The sequence below is a fragment of the Mesoplodon mirus genome (assembly GCF_964341445.2).
Source record: "Mesoplodon mirus genome assembly, chromosome: 2".
NCBI classification, from domain to species: domain Eukaryota; kingdom Metazoa; phylum Chordata; class Mammalia; order Artiodactyla; family Ziphiidae; genus Mesoplodon; species Mesoplodon mirus.
In genome coordinates, this window is record NC_138977.1 from 101,974,767 (window position 1) to 101,995,567 (window position 20,801).

The window sequence follows — 20,801 nt, forward strand, 5'->3', positions numbered from 1 at the left end:
ATGAAGGGGCAAAAGTCACTGAAAAGATAGCTTTGGAAAGTGAAACAGAGAGGAACTATTCCTATTTTGACTGCTAACAAAAGTCTAGACAAACCATCTATAACTCCTCATTATTTCTGAAGTTACCACTCTGAATATAAAGTGTTAGATGCATAAAGATTTAATACACATTACATGCTTTGAACTTTCTCTTCCCTTATGTTTTTCTGTGTGAATTTTTGGCTAAGTTTGTTTTTCTCCTTAAGGTCTTTTCACATGTAGTAAATTTCTGATAGATATTATAGGATGAATTAAAGATAGGTTATGGTTAGAGATATTATTCCCCCCCCACCTTTTTTTTTTTTTTTGTGGTACACGGGCCTCTCACTGTTGTGGCCTCTCCCGTTGCAGAGCACAGGCTCTGGACGCACAGGCCCAGTGGCCATGGTTCATGGGTCCAACCTCTCTGTGGCATGTGGGGTCCTCCCAGACCAGGGCATGAACCCGTGTCCCCTGAAGCGGCAGGCGGACTCTCAACCAGTGCGTCACCAGGGAAGCCCTATTCCCCTTTTTTAAGAATTGGTCTTTACTTAAAATAACTTATTGATGCCTGTAAATCATTATTTTCTAAATATTTCAGGGAATTTTGTCTTTACAAGTAGAAAAAATGTATTGATTTTTAAAAATGATCCAAGGGGAACAACATGCAAAGGATTTATTTTTCCTAAATGAGTGAAAAACATTGAAAACAAGAAAATAACATTTACTTCTCAAGCACTCTAGTAGGGAATAAGGTTATTATTTAATGTTTATAATGCTATTAAAAAGTAAAACAAATGCAAACCACACTTTTTGTCCCTTGAAGTTTACAGCATGCCATGCTGTGCCTTTAGTGTGAACACTGAAATCACGTGCTAAAACACAGCAAACCCATTTTTTCTTTTATCCTCAGTTTCCTTATCTGTAAAATTGGGATAAAAATTGGTGGCTGGATATCCTCACAGAGATGTTGTAAGAATGAAACAGGTAATGCATGTGAAAACATGTATTAAACTGTAAAGCATATGTTTTAATTGTCATAATTATTATTTTAATATTTTTCTAATTTGACACATCAAAGTCAACTTCTAACCATATTCTATGCTACCACCAATACAATCTAAAATAAACAATGGGTAAATACTCTTCCCTTAAAGCAGTTTACCATTCCTCATTTAATACATTCAAAACATATAAAATTTTCTTAGGGTTATGTATATCCAAATTTCTCTCTAGATAGATATGGTTCAAATTCTAATTCAAATATGCTTTTCTGATTCAGTCTACATAAACAATTGATCTTTGTTTTTTTAATGCTCACGTTAGTTTAAGTGCCTAGTCTCTAAAGTGTTTAGGAAACTTTGTTAGAGTTTTAAAAGAATTTAAAGTAGAAAAATAAATTCTATAAAGTTTTACCTAGTAATGTCAGTCATTTTCTTCACTCAGAAATATTTATTGATCTTGTGTACTCTATTACCCCTTCTATTTGCTAGGGGTAGAACAGTAAAAAAAAAAAAAGCAGGCAATTTCTTGATGTGTTCCTTTTAAAAGGGGTAAATAGCTTCTATAAACTATTGTAGTTACTGATACTCTGAGTACACTCAAGTTTATGACTGAATATGTAACAGTTTCTTAGTAATATTATCCTTTCCAGTTTGGCTGTGATTGAATCAGTAATTTTCAGTAAAAAATGATAAAGTATACGTTCACTACTATTTGCATTTTGTTTAAAGGGAATTTGAGTTCATGAGAAAAATCTAGACAAAACTGAAGTTATGATTCTGGTATATTTGATATAATTAGGATTTTTACATGAAGTATTAACATTTACACGTAAAGTAAGATTTTTTTTAAAATGAAAAATAGCATAGGAATATCAGGGTTAGAATTCCAACCACATTATTAACCAAGTACATGTGTAAATGTGGGTATGCAACTCAACCTAAGTTTTTTTCTTTTTTAAAATAGGATGAAATTATTTATCAAGACTCTGTGAGGACACAGAGATAGAGATAATATACATAGCACCCAGCACAATCTTCTGAGCATTAGAGCTTCTAGGTAAATTTGATTTTACCCTATAGTATGATGGCAAATTCTTCTACTGAAAAGAAAAAAAAATTAAAAGCTTACATGATTGTAACTCTTAACTATTGAAAAAGTAGAAATTGATAATTTTGTCAAAAATAGAAAAAAAAATCATTGCAAGGAAATTGGAATGCTGTTCCTTGACATAATGTATAATCTAACATCAGTTGATTATAAAAAATTATACAACATTCCATCTGATTTATCTGTTAACATTAAGTATGTCTCAGTGGTTCCTTATTGTGGGTCTAATGGTACGTTGTCTCCTTGGGTTAGTTGAATACTATATTATTGAAGAGACTTAGCGAATATATCTTAGGGATCAAAACCCATAAATACACATTTTGAATCCTCGAATTATCTTCTAAAATTTGCTTCTGATCCACTCCTTTAAATCATCCTCATAAATTCCTCCATTTCACAAACCTATATACACATCTTCAGCACCCACAACCAAATGTTGCCAAGTCCTTGGTCAGGGTAGTGGTTTGCTGCCTTCATGCCCCAGCTGAGCAAATGAGCTACATTCCCCAGCTGCTTAGCAAACACTGTTCACAGGCAGTGAGGGGAGGGCCTCAGCAGAAGGAGACAGCTGGCAAACACCCTGCCAAAGGGCAGCTTCCCTTTGCCTCTGTCTTTAATTAAGAGATGGCAATGGGCCCATCACCATGCAGGAGCAGAGAGACCCAATGACCTCTATTAGAGCAGGGCAATCACAGGCAGAAATGCCAGCTGGCAAATGTGTGAGCCCTGGAAAGCTCTACCACCTGTGTCTGGCCAAGAGCCATCCAATAAATTGGTGGTATCATTCTGAAGATTCAAAATGAGCTCTGGAAACCTATCAGGACCCCCACCTCAATACATGGTATAAAAACTCATTATCCTTTTCTTCTTCTTCTTCTTCTTAAAGTGTTAAAAAAAAAACCAACCTTTTTGTGTATTTTACTGGTGTGTTCAATAATTTTGCATGGCAAAAAGTCGGGTATTAGTATCTTCTCTGTAAAATGGAAAACACTGACCAAAAGTTAACTTCCCCAAAATAATATATGAGGGTTGCTGCGTTAAAAGCATGTAGGTAGGCAACTTGTTATTCATTTATTGAGAATATGAATAGAAATCTTTTTTCTCCAAATCATTTTTCTCACTTTCAGTTATGCAGATAATAGAATGTATTAATACAGCTTTAAATATAAAATATTAAATGTAAAACCAAATCTTACTGAAATAAATATAAACATGAACTATAAAGAAAATATTTCCACAACATGGATAAAATTAATTAGAATGAACATTAATAGAATGCTCAACCACTTGTCTGCCCCACCACTTGTTGAGTAACTCCTTGTTTTAACAGAAGCAGCAGCTTAAAAAAAAAAAATACTTGCTCCTAATGAATATTGTGTATATGAGACTCATGCATATGCTGGGAAGTAAGAGTAAAAACAATCGAAGGTTACACATAAGGGGAAAAAAATCAGGACAATTTCCTTAAAGACAAAAAAATAGAAAAACAAACTCATTGGTCCAGTTAGTTGTTTCAGGTAAAGAAAAACTATGCAGGAAAACAAGTACTTGTTAAACTTTTAGTCGTCCTGCTGTTGAACTTTATTTCATCTAAGATATGTATGCTCAAATATATAGTTTTCATAGTACAGTTATTTTAAAATGTCATTATGCACCTCAACTTCTTTTAAAATCAATTTTAATTACAATAAAAATCTGGAAACTTAAAATGTTTACAAAAGAGTTCATATATATATATATATATTTGCCTAGCTTTGCATTAGTATGCAGTAATAAAGCTTACTAAAACTTGAAAAAGGAATGTAAACATTAATTTAACCAATTGTTTTTGGATGCAGCATGTGCTTAAATTGTAGACTTCTAGCATTGGCAATTCAGTTTGGACCACTACTCCCAGAGAAATGGGAATCAGTGAGGGTATTAATATTATAACATTTTATTTGATTTACCCTATTTTTTTTTTCGGTAAACACTGTAAATCTTATCTCAACATAGCTTTGTCTCAGAAGTATTTTCTTAGGACACTCTTGGTGAATAATGTATTAAATAATATATTTTTTTTTCTGAAATATAAGTATCTTCATTTTTGTTTACTAATAATACACTAGCTACATGTAATGCTACCAGCAAATCATTCCTAGAGACAGCTATTTCAAACATGATAACTGAGCTTTTATTTATCTATTTATAAAATGAATATATGAATATTGTATAGACATCCAAAACCTAAAAAGAATGTAGATAACCTCACTCTCCCCCACATAAACTTGGCTGTTTTGTTCTCTGTTGTATCTCTACATGGGTAATTGTTGAGTCAATGATGAAAGAAGCAACTAAAAATGCTATGAATTGGGACTTCCCTATGGCACATAAGCCAAATATTCCAGTCCAGCTTTAGAAATTATAAGTTCATCTTCAGTTTCCACATGTTTATTCCTTTATCAATAACTCATTTGGTTGTGGATTCAGAAAAGAGGAAGAGGGATGATTATTGCCTTCAGATTTCAACAACTATTATGGCAAAACATGTGAGGGTGGACCTAGGAGCCAACTCAGTGAAGAAGAGGAAATCAGGAAACTATAGGGAATGTGAAGCATACATTTCCAATTTTATGCCCTTACATTTTTAAAATAAATTTTATGCTACAGTGTTAGATTTTTGTTATAGATTTTTTTTAAATTATAAGGTACATATACACCTTATCTGCCTATACGTCCTTAATAATATAGGTACTATGCAGGGTTACTGACCATAAGAATATGTTTTTCCCTGTGGTACACTGCAGTTACTACTGAAGGTTAACAACTCCAGTGTTTAGGACACTTTGAAAATGTCCTATGACTTCATCTTTTAATTAATGCTGTGAACCCTAGTTAAGCTAATGTTAGACTCTACAGCAGTATCCTGGCAGTGTAAACTATTTGGCAGCAGCAGAACACAAATGAAATGCTCCCTGTACACTTCCAGCCTTCATAATCATGACTGCAAGTCAATTGTCATTGATTTACACATAAAATTCCAACACGCTTTTCTACAAATTGGATAACTGCAGTTGCTAAAATTTAAAAAAAAAAGAAGAAGAAGAAGAAGAGAAAGGATATTCTTTATTCTTAGTCCCACCTTTTCAAAATATTTGATTTCATACTCCAGGATGATTCCATTGGGGCGATCTGGCTCTTGCCAAGACAAAGAGATGCTGTTTTTTGCAATTTTCCCCTTTTTCACATTGGTGACTGGAGAGGGAGCTGCAAAATAAAGAGTAGCATGATTAACAGAGCCTTGAAATTACACCTGTCTATAATGTATATTGGGCATTCTTGACATGTAGAATAATAAAAATCCCAAATAATTAAATTTTAATTTTACTTGGAAACAATTATACTTTATATACAAGTTTTTACAGATTTTGAAGTGTTTTAAAAAATATAAATCAACTAATATCCTGAGAATTTTCTATAATAAAATTGTAGTCACATAGAATCTTAAGTCTATATTTCCTCTATAAAATTTAGATACATAAACTATCTTACTTTTTATAGAATAAAGATGTTCTTGATGGCCTTATGTATATTCTATATTCCTAAAATTTATGGACTCTGTATAATATATCCCATTACACTATTAATACAAAATTATCTATATTACCACATTTTCACGACATTAAAACTCTTATAATTTCTTATTTTTGAAATCATATGGGTCCTATAACCACTGAAAATTCATACCTTAAATATAGTGGAGTTTTTCTTAAAAATATGCTATTAAACGTGTTAATGTATTGAAAACAATAGCAAATAAAAGAGACATTTTCCTTCATTTCCATTTCCCCAAATATTTCAATAGAAATCACAATCGCTTATGGTGTTCATTGCTATTTGCCAGTGTCTATTAAATGACACTGATGAAAATAGAAAAAAAGATATGCTATTTTAGGTATATCTGAATATTTTGAATTTGAAGTCACACACATATGAATATTTATTTCAACATCCATTTTTTATCAATTTGCTAAGACTTGTATAGACTCTGCGTTTGACACCATAAAGAGGTATTGACAAATACTTTTCTTGATGTATGTAACCTTTATTTTTGTAGTTTTCAGCTTTTATAGACAACCAAGGAAAAAAACCATCATGGACTACTGAATGGTATATATATATATATATATATATATATATATATATATATATATATATACAAACACACACATATAATATGTGTGTGTATGTACAAAGAGATAGAGAAATAATATATAATATACATATTTTATATATAAAATATATATGTATATACATATTTCATAACATATATACATTATATTTTTATATATACATATATATTTATATAATGTATACATATAATAAGATGGAAAAGAGGCTAGTCATAGTGAGTAGTGTATAACAACAGGCTTAGCCCTATGTGAACAGTATTAGACATCTGGTGAGATTAAAATTTAAAGATATGTTATATACATATATATGTATAGTATTTCTAACTATTTTAATTTCCAGCAGTGTCCAGACAAAGTAATACACTGTAATTTGTCATGTTTAATTATTTTTTCTACACCTCCAAAAATGTAATCAAATCAGAGTCTCCACTTTGAGCAACAGACAGCAAGAACAAAGTTTAGAACTGATTGGTGAGCCCCATACTAGTGTGACAAGGGGGCGGGGAAGAGGCTCATCATTTAAAAACAGAAGTGAGATCCTGTCACTCCTCTGTGTCTCTCTGTCTCACTGCAGAGTGAAACCCAAATGTGCAAATGCATACAAGCATCACTACCGTATGGCTCTCTACGTCTCTGACCTCATCATCTCCTGCTACTGTTCTTTAGCAACTCTACCCTGGCTGGCTGGCTGTAAGCACTTCTGACACACTACTGCCTAAGGATCTTTGTATTTGCATTCTATTATTCAGAGGTGCTTCTCACCCTGACTTCTCCAGGGCTTTCTCCCTGCTCCGGGTTTCTCACTGAGACATTTCTTGTCTGCTCTCTACCTCAGCCCCCCTAACCTCGCCATGCCCTCTGTTTCTTCAGTGTTTTATTTTTCTCCTTAGTTCTTCAACTTCCACCATCTGATATTCATATCTTAATTCTGTATTTGCTTTTTTCAGTCCTCTCAAGTAAAATGTAATTTTTATGAAGGTAGGGATATCATTTATTTAATTCACAACTGAATCCCTAGATCTAGAACAACACCTGGACAGAGAAGGATTCCATAAATATGTATGGAATAAATGACTGGTGGTAAAAAATCAAATATAGAGAAAACCTTTATTTTTTATTATGTATTATGTCCACAAACCCATCTAGGAAACAAGTGTGAAGTGTCTTTCAATAAAATTAAAATAGAGACAGATATACTCTGTAAGAGCAAAATTTGTTAACTAGTGTTTTCTAGTGTTTTCTGTACTCATAATAGGGTGATGATGACTTTGGTACTATAAAATGTACTTTTATTCTTATAATCATAGTACTTTGTGGTATTCAGATTCAGAGGATGCATAATTTCAGCCTTATCTGCTTTTCTTAAACATGTCCAGGTCCACAAATTTTCTGGACTACTACAGAACACATAGTGTGCATACAAAGCTAAAATTGTCTAAAAGAAGTTTTGAAATTGCAGTGTATTTACTTCCACGGAAACTTTACTGGACTGGTGGTTCTCACAGTCACATTTTGGCATAAGTTCGAAGTCCCTATTGATTCCCTCATGAGGGAAAAGTCATGCCACATTTGGTATTGTGGACAAAGCATTCAGAAGACATGGAAACAAGAAAGAGGAAGCTATAAGCCCCCTAGTTCATCATAGTGTTTGTAGCAAAATAGCAAATTTACTGACAGAAACAGGAAAAGAGAATTAAGGAAGACAGTAGAATTTTTTTAAATGTACTTTGTTCAGTAGTGAATATCTTTATGAATTATCTTAAATTATAAACTATACTCACTTTCCCATTACCACTATATATATTTTTTGCATTATACTTTAGTAAAGATCCAGACAAAGACTGTCTTTAAAGTTCTTCACTCATTTTACTACATTGCAAACATTCTCATTTTGATTGATGTATTTCTTGTAGGTAGCTATCAGTTTTCACTTAATAAATTGATAGTGTTGCCAACTTTCTATTCATAATTGCATTTAACATGTATGCTCCATGAAGGCAGGGATTAATTTGGTTTAGTTCACTGCTATATTCCCAGCACAAGAAAATTACTTGGCATATAGATATTTCATAAATTTTTTTAAAATGGAAACATGCATGAATGAATGAATGGGAAATACATACATCATCATGTATTATTCAACACCGAGTTTGTCTCATCTTACATGCATATACTGGGATCTTATTATTTGGAGATTTGTGCTTTATTTTAAAGCAATCAATTCTTTAATAAAATAATCAACCATTTCAACCTGAAGCTATAAAATAAACATCAACACAGACATAACCAGCCTAAAGTGGAATTCTTTGTTATTTACTTTCATCCATCAAAGTTAAACATAAACCGTATGGCTTTCAAAGAATGTTTGATTTAATAAACACCATTGTTTTCCAACTTGGTTGTCTCAGAGGCTAAATAATACCCTTTAAATCATGGTTCAGAATGGAGGGAGAAGAGGAAACCACTTCTCAGCTCAGAGTAATTCAGAAGAATTTGCTCTGTGACGAGACCATCTCTGCATCATTTGTGTAAAGCTGATCAAAGTGGGGACACTGACAGCTCCTGGAGACACAATGATGATGTGCAAATTGTAAATGGAAGCACTCTTACCCTACTGCAAAGTATTTTACAGATAATATGTACATTAAAATAACTGTAACCAGACTTGTCAATAGCAAGGCATGTTTAATTTATTTCATTCATCTCCCTCACTAATACCTTCTACTCATTCTTTATCTACTCAACCATTTATTAAGTAAGCCTGGAACAAAATGAGAATTATGACACAGAGCATTGCTGCTTGTAAAATTGCTCTGGATGATGTTGCATCATAAAACTATTACCATTCTAGTGTAAGCAGAACAAAAACACTAGGAATCAAGTTGTGAATAGAACAAAATAATTTACATAGCTTCTAAGTTTCATCTTATGTGGAAACATCCCAAATGGTTTCTGTATTGTAGCTTCTATATTGGAGGTGAACTTTGAATACCACTATAATAAAGCAAGATATTTATCCCTTAGTAACATTTCCCATTATGGGCTAATTTGTCTAATTGAATTTAAAAAACTTAAGTTGAGAATGGTTTTATATTTATAGAAAGATTATTAAAGTAGTACAGAGAGATTCCCTGTATCCCACACCTAATGTCCTCTATTAGAAACATCTTTTTTTAAAAAAGTGGATATATGTATAGGTATAACTGACTCAGTTGTACCACAGAAACTAACACAACATTGTAAATCAACTATACTCTGATAAAAATTAAAAAAAAATATGTTGTAAGATGTTTCCTACAACAGTACAGTATATTTGTCACAATTAATGAACCAATATTGATACATTATTATTAATTAAAGTTCATTTTTATTCAGATTTCCTTATTTTTACTTATTATCCTTTTACTACCCCAGTATCCCACTCAGGATCTGCCCAAATTATTGTTTCTTCAACCTATTTACTTATTTGTTTGTTTGTTTCTTTAATCATTTATTTATATTCATGTGGAGTACAGACACATGGGATTTTTATACTTTAGCTTATAATCTAATACTTTATTTTTTCTCATATTGTTAAAGCTTTGGGCATTGATTACTCTTTCAGTTAGCTCCTATGTCTCTTTGACATACCCCCAACATCCTGAGTTTTTCTGTCTGTTTTTTGTTTGTTTTCTACATCACTTTCTTTCCCCCTGGCACTGCAAGACCAGATGCACTAGGTCCATCTTGTTTATTTACTGTCCTCAATCTTAGAATAAGTAATTTCTCCTAGGAACACTGGTTTCTTTTATTGGAGAATTCCAAGGTCTGGATAAGTGTGCTCCTTGCTACTGGGGCTTTGCTTCTTGGCCCTCTCAGCTGGCAAAGCCAGGAAATAAATGGGTGTATGTTAACCTGTGTATATCTGTAAACATTTCTAAATATAACTATATGTGTGTGTGTGTGTGTATATATATATATATATATATATATATATATATATATATATATATATATGTTAAGCTAGACATAAGTATAAACTGATGTCACCAACTCTAATCAGTTACCACACAGATTATTCTAGCTTCTTCACCCTAACTTTTCTGTAACCTCCTACTTCAACAGTGGCTCCCACCATCTGCCATCCATTTACTTAATTGTTTAATTCCAGTATATGTGTCTAGTGGTTAAAGAATTGTCAATCTGTGTCTGTTTGGCTTATTGATAATGATATAACATAGAAATCTCTAACATCTCAATGGCACAAGCAATGACATACAAAAGTCTGCTGTTATGTAAAACAGCATATCATCCTAACTTTTCAAATATAGAAGCTAGTTTAGGGCACAGTGTCCTTAGATGGGAAGGGATGCCATGACACAGACAGCCTTGAAGTCAAGCAGAATTGGCTTCAAATCCTTTGGCAACCAGCCATCTCCTAGCTGAGTGATTCTGTTTAAGTTACTTAACCACTATGAATGTAAATTCTATCTTTAAAATAGGAACAATGATACAAACTTTTCATAAGACTGCAGTCTGATTCTGTATTACAGTATAGGTATAGGATAGGTATCAATTCAATACTGTTTGTATTAATAGTTTTAAAATATTAGACAATTGTTTAAGAAGACTTCAATAACAGATTCTCTCTAACTCCTTAATCCTTTCAACCTTTCATCAATCAAAATTATATGTAGCCTCTTCTCTAAACTTGACACTGTTCTAAATGTTGGGTGGGTGAGATCAAAAGGCAAAGTACCTATACAGATAAGATATTTAATTTTCAACATCCAGTGGATTTCACAACTCTACATAAATAAATAGTTATAGGTAAACTTCCTTCATCATCACAGATTTTTTAAAGACCTAAAAGTGTTGAATTTTTAATTGTTAATTAAGTGACTAATAATTCACTTAATATAGATTGATGTCTGTCTCATTATTCAAAAGAAAGTTATCATGATGAAAACATGAAACTCAGTTGTATTAAATGGAATAAGAAAATACCATTCATCAGTCCCTGTACACAACGCTATTTGTGTAGACAAAAATAAACTATAGATAGACTCAAGTATTGGTTACTTATATGAAAAAAAACAACTAATACATCTCTATGTATCAATATTTTACCTATCCACATAAAATTTGAATCTTAAAGCACTGAGAAAGATAAATAAGGTAATATTGAAATCTTTTCAGTCTGTGACAATCCACAAATGTGTTAAAACTTTCTCAAATGGCACTTATTTTACTTTCCTCCAAAGGTCCCTCCACATGAGTAATGTATTAGTTTATTTATACACAAGCTTTAAAAATACATGTATCTTATATTTAATTCCATAGGTCAAAATCTGGCCAAGTGGATTGTCAATATCTGCTAGCTGGAAGCTTCCACTCATCTCTGCCACGCAGTTCATCATATTTAGGTGTTTCTTGTTACACAGATTTGTCTGGGACAATATTTTTTAAAAATACAGATTATTAGGCTTCACTCCAGGAAATTCTGACTCAGGAGGTCAGAATGGGCCAAGGATTCTGTGTTTTTAATAAACACTCTAGCTGAATTATTTTTTCAGTAATTTTGGGAAATATTGAATGCAACAATACTAGGATCAGTTCTTTTAACAAAATTATACAAACTTGGAAACCTGAGGCAAGAAACTGGATCAGTGTTGTTTTGTGAACTGTTGATTTCTTAAACCTTTGGCTCACTCTAACTGCCTTGCTATCGTGATGTCTGATACCATATTTGTCTTTCTTCATTTGGGAATTGTTTCTTTTTATATTTTCCTGACCTATTAGTACTTTTTGTAAACTGATTTGTTTGTTCATTCAAGCAATCTGTTTTAGTCCAACCAGACTATAATCTCCATAAAATTAGAAAACTCTGTGCCTTTTTCACTGTTGTCTGCTTAGTTTTTAGAACAGTTTCTGGATGATCCTAGGCACACACAAATTTTGATAAGACGTGACTAAACACTTATCCACATTCTATTACAATAGATTTTCTAGAGTTTTCTTTTTTTTAGAGTTTTAAAATGGAGTCACACAGTATGTATTCTTTTTAGTTGGATTAATAAGGGACATGAGTAAACTTGCTGAGAGAAATGGATATGATTGTTGTCTTATTTGTAGTGATGTTTCACAGGTATATAGATATGCTAAAACTTATCAAATTGTACACTTTATGTGCAGTTTATTGCATACCAATTATACACCAAGAAAGACACTAAAGTGTATGTACATGTGTGGGTTTGAAGTGAAAAGCATATGTGCCCAATGCCCCCCAAGACTATTTATCAAAATGTGAATTAGTTAGAAAAGTGTAATAAAATAATATTGAAAGTTTTAATTTTGGGAAAAATTTGAATCAATTTTTATAGGTTAGCTATAATTGAAATTTAGTGGATTTAATAAAAATTCTATATGGTTAATTACTTCTTTGCTGCTTAGGTAGACTGAAATAAATATTATAAAAATTAATGGCTACAATCTCTTGTTACAGACTTGATATTTTTGTCTTTGTATTGTACCATTCTCTGATGATACAATATAAATGAAAGTTGTAAATGTATATCAAGCTATAATACATTCTTAACTTAAAATCAATTTTAAGGAAAATAAATGTTAAATATTTAAATCAATTCATGAGAAATGGCAGGAAGATAAAATTAAATAGAAAGAAGTGTGACCAAAATTATGTTGCCTCGGTGTCTGATGCAAACTGACACTATATCATCATCTATCCTCACACTATGAACAAGCATTTGGAATACTGTGTTTACTTGAATTTTCCCTATATGGGAATTTTCACTTATTTTCTTTCTAAAAGAAAACAACTTTTAGTCTCACTATTTTACATTATCATAACACTTCTATTTCTTTATATAATTTTAGACCATCTTTTGAAAAATTTCTACCCCAAAGTAAAAAGCAAAAAATGATTTTATTTATATGGTAGCGTGCTTAGTGAGAGCAGGGACAATTCCTTAATTGTATGGTTTCCTTCCAAGTGCAAAGTGCTGACTGAAATGGACCGAACTGACATGGCAGCAATTACCAGAGGAATGGTTAAGAATGTCTATATATAAAAGAGCTGTCTGTCAGGCTCAATTCATCCTGGAAGGCTTTTAAAAGTTTGTGTTTTTTTTTTTTTAAACTGAAGTTATTTAAAAATTTGTTTGATCCTGATCTTGCATTTGTACCATCTGTTGGACAGTAATTTCCACATCGTTGGTCACTTTGTGCCATTTCTATTTTTATAATTAGGTGGGGAAATCATAAACATATTTAGAGCTCCCCCTCAAATCTCAATTTTAGCTAATGTTACTATTATTATTACTCTTAAAAATATGATCTACGGAGAGTAATTTGTCAGCAATTGCCTTATATATTAAGCCAAAGCTTGGACAGAATTTTACCTTTGTGTACATGAATATGTGTGTATGTGTGTGGGTTTATGTAGTTTAATGAAATATAAATACATCCTTATTTCATTATATTTTTATATATGTGTATATGAAATGTGTATATTTATATATAATCATAAGTCTACATCTATATCTGTATATATAACACTCTCTATATACATATACATATATACATAAATAACAAGAGAGTAATGTGCATCTTTTGTATAGCTGGTTTAATGAAACTATATATAACGACTACTCTGCTATACTTACTTTTGAGTACATATATATCATTTGAATGTAAGAAAACAAGCAATTAGATTTCCTAACGTAAGTGAGAAATGCAGTTGCTGAATTAAATAATAAACTTATCTGAAATTGTCAAAGTGGAAAAGTGGGGCAGATATTTTTAAATATGTACATGTTCATTGAGTATTATATCATATATTTTATATTTCATACTATATGTAGCATATAAATTATAGAGGTATACACTTATTCTATACTTAATATATATTTATTACTATGTTGTCATTTGATACCACCAGACCAAGAGAAATAACTACAGTGCATTCTCATCACACCTGGTATCCATGGTCTCTTCTAAAGAAAAAAGGCATTTTAGAGGTTTATTTCTCAAATAAAAATTCAATCTGCTCATTTAAACAGAACCTACAATCCCTCCATCTTAAAAGCCTACACTGGATCTTTTGATATATGATCAAAAGACCATTCCAAAGAAAACTGGCTTTAAATGTCAGTACTTATAGAAAGATGATGTCCTTTTTAATAAAAAGAACCTATGAACTGAAATGTCCTATTAGGTATAGTTTGTTTATTTTCAAAAATTTGAAAATCATAAGGTACTGAAAATGAATTGTTTTCAGAAGGAAATAAAAGCAACTTAATTGCAAAGAAGTAATTTTGATGTGATAAGACTTAATAGTATTAACCATATGCATCAAATACCGTTTTGAAGACATGTGCGCAATGATGCTAATTAGAAAAGAAAATGGCGATAGTAAAAAGAGAGAACTATATCACAGGCATTTATAGTCAATGTTTTTCCGATACAATCATGCAAATTACAAAACAAATATTAAATGTAACAATGTGTAAAATGACACATGCCTCTTTATGAATTAATCCCACACCAAATAAACTATCATAGAATTTGTTTTTCATTTATTATTTCTTATTACCCTATAATAGAATTTTTATTACACAAAATGGCCTTACTATCAATGACAGTTTAATCTTAACCACAATATTCATTTTATGATAAACAGAATTTAAATCGTTTTTACAATATCCTTTTAAAATAAAGTGGGGTTATATTTAGCAAGTAACATGGCACAGTTGGAAAACTTTAATCAACACAGTATTCTTCATATACATTATATCCAAGGGAATATAGTATCATTTAATTTTAATCAATTTTACCAACTTTAATCAATGCTAAACCTCAATTATAGGATATGACAATTAGTCTTATAAAGTGGATAAATAGTAATTAGGTCAATAAACACACTCTCATAACTCATGTTTTTTCATAAGAGAAAAATTAATCTCTTCTTATAAATCCATATTACGTAAAGTCTTGTTTACCACAGAATAAGCCACAAACAATAACAAAACCATTAACTGGTAACTTTAATTCAATTCTTAATTACTTCAAGATTTTCATAATATAAACTGATCTAGCATTTTAAAAAGCAAAATAAACACATCATAAATATAAACAACCTATTTTTTTTCCTTTATCACTTCCTATTGGTCTTACTCTTAAATAGCTATATAAACAATTGGGATTATTATTATTATTATTATTATTATTTTTTTTTTTTTTGCGGTACGCGGGCCTCTCCCGTTTTGGAGCACAAGCTCCAGACGCGCAGGCTCAGCGGCCATGGCTCACAGGCCTAGCTGCTCCGCGGCATGTGGGATCCTTCCGGACCGGGGCACAAACCCGTGTCCCCTGCATTGGCAGGCCGACTCTCAACCACTGCGCCACCAGGGAAGCCCAACAATAGGGATTATTTAATTCAACAAAGATCATAATAATAAGTTATCATTTATCTATTGACTGTTTAAAGAATCAGATTAAATTTCTGTTATACCACTTAAGTTCAAAGCCATCACATCTTCTTTCCCTAAATATATTTTCTCTGAGGCCATCTGACAAGATTCTTTAAAATCTGAAGTTGTGCTGGTAGAAACAAGAAATTAAATTTTATGACTATCAAACAACCAAGGAGACCTGAGCAGTGCTTATCAGCTGACCTCATAAACATCCCAATTACAATATCTTGTAATAGTATAATTCCTAGCAGCAACAAGAGAGGCCAGAAGAAAATGCAAGATTAATGATTATAGGTAGTCATCCTTTTAAAGTCCAGAAAAAAGCCAAATCAAGATATTCTGTTCCAAGTTAGTAATGTTATTATGTATTCAATTCTTCAGCTCTTACCATGAGACCAATTTTAGTGAATCCAACCACATATCCCCCAAGTGGTGGGAAATCTCAGCTAATATTGAATTTGAATGTGAGGCCATTTTCTTTTGAGAGTGACCACACAGAGAAATTTCTAAAGCCAACAAAATACAGCACTATATATTTGTCATTAGAAGTTCAAATAGCATGAGGTTCATATGTTTTGTTTTATTGGAGCAGTAGTTTGTGCTCATATTTTCCAGAAAAGAAAAATAAAAGTACATAATTCTAGCTGTAAAATGCCCAAGATGATGCATTTTGCAAAATTTCAGTTATTACTCAGAAGAGACTAAGTCCACATTTTACTTTGACAAATGTTTAACAAATTTGGCTAAAAAAAAAAAAGGAGCAAATACATTCATGGATGAATAGATGGATAAAGGAGTTATTGTAATTATCTGATAATACATTGCATTTATAGTAAACATTACATGCTCGATACTTTGTAGTCTAAGTACTTTATACACATTAACTCATTAAATATTTCTAACATCCCTAGGAAGTCCATACTATTATCATCCCCTTCTGAAGCACTGAAAAGTTAAGTAATTTGTTCAGTCAACCCACCAGGAATTGGTAGACCTAACCAGTCTTGTTTCAGAGTTTGTATTCTTAAGCATTACACCATAGGATAATAAAAGAATCCCTCAATAAGAGAGATGCTGCACTTCATACTTCATTGGACATCAAATTACGTTAAAGATTACTCAGATTACCTAATTTTTCCTTGATATGGCTTAACCTCTTAACTTTTATTCAACTTTTTAGTATCTTCCAAAGCTGATGACAGAAAACAAAATAAAAACAATAATCTCATAAAAGATTAGGCAACTCTACAGTCATATATACTGTATGCTTTTTGTGATGTATAATTGTATCTACTCTGAGTTGTATTACCTAAAACAATGGCTTTACAACCATTTGATCTACCATTTTTAAATATGTATTTTAAATATATGTAAGTTTAAAAAAAATTAAACACATGTTAAGTCAGAAAGAGAAAAACAAATATATATTAATGCATATATGTGGAATTTAGAAAAATGGTATAGATAAACCTATTTGCAAAGCAGAAATAGAGACACAGACGTAGAGAACAAATGTATGGACACCAAGGGGGGAGGGTTGGGATGAACTGGGAGACTGGGATTGATGTATGTACACTACTATGTATGAAGTAGATGGTTGGTGAGTGCCTACTGTATAGCACAGAGAACAAAAACACTAATTCAAAAATTTATATGTACCCCAATGTTCACTGCAGCATTATTTACAGTAGCTAAGATATGGACACAACATAAGTAGTCATCAATAAATAAGTGGATAAAGAAATTGTGAGATATATATGTGTGTGTGTGTATATATATATATGTATATGTATGTATACATACATATATGTACATATGTATACATATACAAACGTACATATATATACACACACATATATATCTCACAATCACAAGATTGTTGCCTCACATAATGTTGCAACCCCTCTCACTAACAAATTGCAACTTTGAAACCAAAATGTTGACTATTTTTTATCTGACCACAAAGTACTCAATCCAGAGCATGCTCTTCGGAAAGAATTTATGTGACTTCTCCATCTTGTTCCAGAAAATGCTCCAAGCAGACACAATGCTTTGTAAAGATACAGTGATTAAAATAAAGCCTATAAATGAGACAACACACAAAATATAGATTCTTATATTTTCTCCATTGCCCTCCTTGTGTGCAAACTGTGGATATGTAAGTAAAGAAATTTACCATTAACAGTCTATATTACATAAAATAACCACATAAAAGGAAGAGCAAATCACTTATAATATCTAAATTCTGACTAACACTTAGTCATAAACTAAATACACACCCTGGGCAAGTTCATGAATGTTTTATTAGCACATATTAAAACCCAACTTACTATCATTGAGAATTTTAGAATTTAAGATTTGTGTAATAGGTGTTTGTGATCAGTACATGATTTGTATCCCCTGTTACAGGTTCCTTGCCCCAGAGTGGAAGCAGCTGCATTGATTAGACCACACTGCTATGGGCCAAGGATAATATTTGCAGCACTCAGATGAAGAAGTATGCTTAAAGGCATAAAAAGCAGTCATAACATTTATTAGGGCTCTTTCATCTTCAAAAGATGATTTTTTAAAGTGTAGGAGAAATTAAGAAATCAAAATATTACAGACCTTGATGCTGACTCACAGGGCTGTAAGAAGAGATCTCTTAGCAATCTCTAAGATCTCCAAGATATCTAATTAGATTGACAGATTTTTGAATTACTCTCAAGAAATTAAAGGTTTATAAACAAATACTTTTTCTAGATGTGGGTTGTTTCACTCCTTGTTCTCTGAAAAGTTCTTGTGATTGCTGGAAATCACAGATCTGGGAGCAAGGAGAGCTTCTGTTCTGGCTCTGCCACTATCCTTTTAGCATTAGGGACAAATCATGGAGCCTTTTTATGTGTAAAATTAGGGTGCTGGAGCAGCATTTATATTATTCCTTCTGACACAAAATATTCTATAAGCATAGAAATGAAGCACTGGGGAAGAAAAAAAGTCCATGTTGAATTGAGCAGAGAAGCCCTGACACATGGTCATGTATCTTGAGCATCAGTCCAATTAAATGCCTGAATACAAATCACCTCTTCTGTAAATTTTAAATGATTTTTTTTTTCAATTTTGGGGTCCTAAAAATTCATTATAATGTTAAAATTGAATTCAAACCTTTTCCTTACTTGACGGTGGACATTATAATATTCTCAATGGACAAAGATAACAACAGTTAATGATGAAATAATTGTATATAAGTTCACATTATGTTTGTTGAGAACTAAACTGTTTAACATGAGAATTTCTTAATTCCACCTTTATCTATAGGAGGTGGGTCATTGGGGGCAGCTTCATCTTTTGAGACAGAATTGTTCTATGAAATTGAACTTGGGAAATCCTAAACTCTATATAAATAATTTTAACTGAATGATCTATATTCTCTAGACAGCATTTAATTACTTTGGATAAATGTTTCTATGTTTTCTGACCAACTATTTCAAGGTCTATTAAAGTAGTGTTACAAACAAGCACCAAAAAGTATAATTAATCATTAGTGATACACAGTTCCTTGGGGGCACGTTCATGTTAAATCTTGATCCTTTCCCTTATATTTTAAAACTCCTGTTTACTTAAAGGATCCAATAGATTACACCTCCTTATGACTAAACCATCCTCACATAAGATAACGGAGGTACTAATGGAACAATCCAAAGAGTCTGGTAAAAAATGATAATCTGGCACTGCATGTGTATTAAATGTTGACTAACTTGAGACTCAGTTTTTTTTTTGTTTGTTTGTTTTCCATTTCTGAATATGGACAAAATTCCATGAGACATTCTTAGATTCAGATGCACCATACCTATTTTAAATGTATATATTTTAAACAGTGAAACCAGCATGAGACTACACTAATATAAGAATTACTACAACAATATTTACCTGGCTATTTAGACATGAGATTATCTATCCATAACTAATTCACACATTCTGGGACCTGGAAAGTTTAATGACTTTGTGATCAATTATATAATGCCAAAGGTTGTTTTTTCCTCATAATTTAGTACTCATTTATTTTCTTTTTATCCTCTCATGAATAAATGGTACCAGGCTTTTGATCTCTATACTTCCATCACAATAACATGGTAGGATAGGAAACAAAACTCTTTTTACAGTGTTCACTGCCAGGAATTTATGAATTATGTGCTGATTTCTGTAAGTGTGCCTAAATATAGTGAAAGGGGCATTTCATGAATGTGTAAACAAGATAAAACATAAAAAGAAACGTTTTCTAATAGGAAAAACTAAGTACTACCACTGTTATAATTTATTTTACTTTCACTTTCCCTCTTCACCCATGCATTACAAAGACATTTTTCTCAAACTTATCCCACAATCTCAGCTCATAATATTGTTGCAAAGAAGGCAAATAGAGCACTCATACTGGCTTACAGGTCCTCAGAAAGAACCTCTGGCTTCCTGCCAATCAGAGTTTTTTTCTTATTGTACTCAATGGCCATCCTTCTTAACAAGTTTTAAAAGTTTAACAACCTTTCCAATGGGTCTTAAGAGTGTCTATCATCAATGTCTATCATCATTAGGCATTTGTTTCTTCAATTTATTAAAAAAAGATACATCAAATTTTGGACAATCCATAAATAGTAATAGAAGTCTATTCATTTTTATTAAATATTAAAATAAAATTGATTGTATTTTACAAGAAGTGCCAAGTAAAAAAACAATTTTTTGAAATCCATAATCATTAGGGAATGGCCCAAATTTCTGATACAGAAGCAAAATTACCAATCCCACTAACTACAAAGTCATTCATAGGATTACAAACCTGTTGTTTTCAATTACAAAATTTGATTTAAAATTTTGAATTCTAGAGTGAATCTGGAATTCAGCTCAAGTTCTTTCAAAATATAGTAAAGTCAGAAAATTCTATCAGTGCCTCAGTAAAATTGGGATTTTATCTCTCTCCCACCTAACTCACAAAGTCACAGGGAGTTGATGCCATATTAAATGTAATATTAAAATCATAAAATCTCTATATCAA

At 31.8% G+C, this 20,801-nt stretch overlaps 1 protein-coding gene across 2 annotated transcripts in view; it reads right to left on the bottom strand.

Moving 5' to 3' along the window:
• Positions 1–20,801, bottom strand: part of EPHA5 (EPH receptor A5) — a 315,334-nt gene that overhangs the window by 105,770 nt on the left and 188,763 nt on the right. For both annotated transcript variants that reach the window (XM_082634798.1, XM_082634797.1), the window contains one exon: positions 5,252–5,376. In XM_082634798.1, the coding sequence (XP_082490924.1) occupies positions 5,252–5,376 (125 nt within the window). The remainder of the gene's footprint in view (positions 1–5,251; positions 5,377–20,801) is intronic.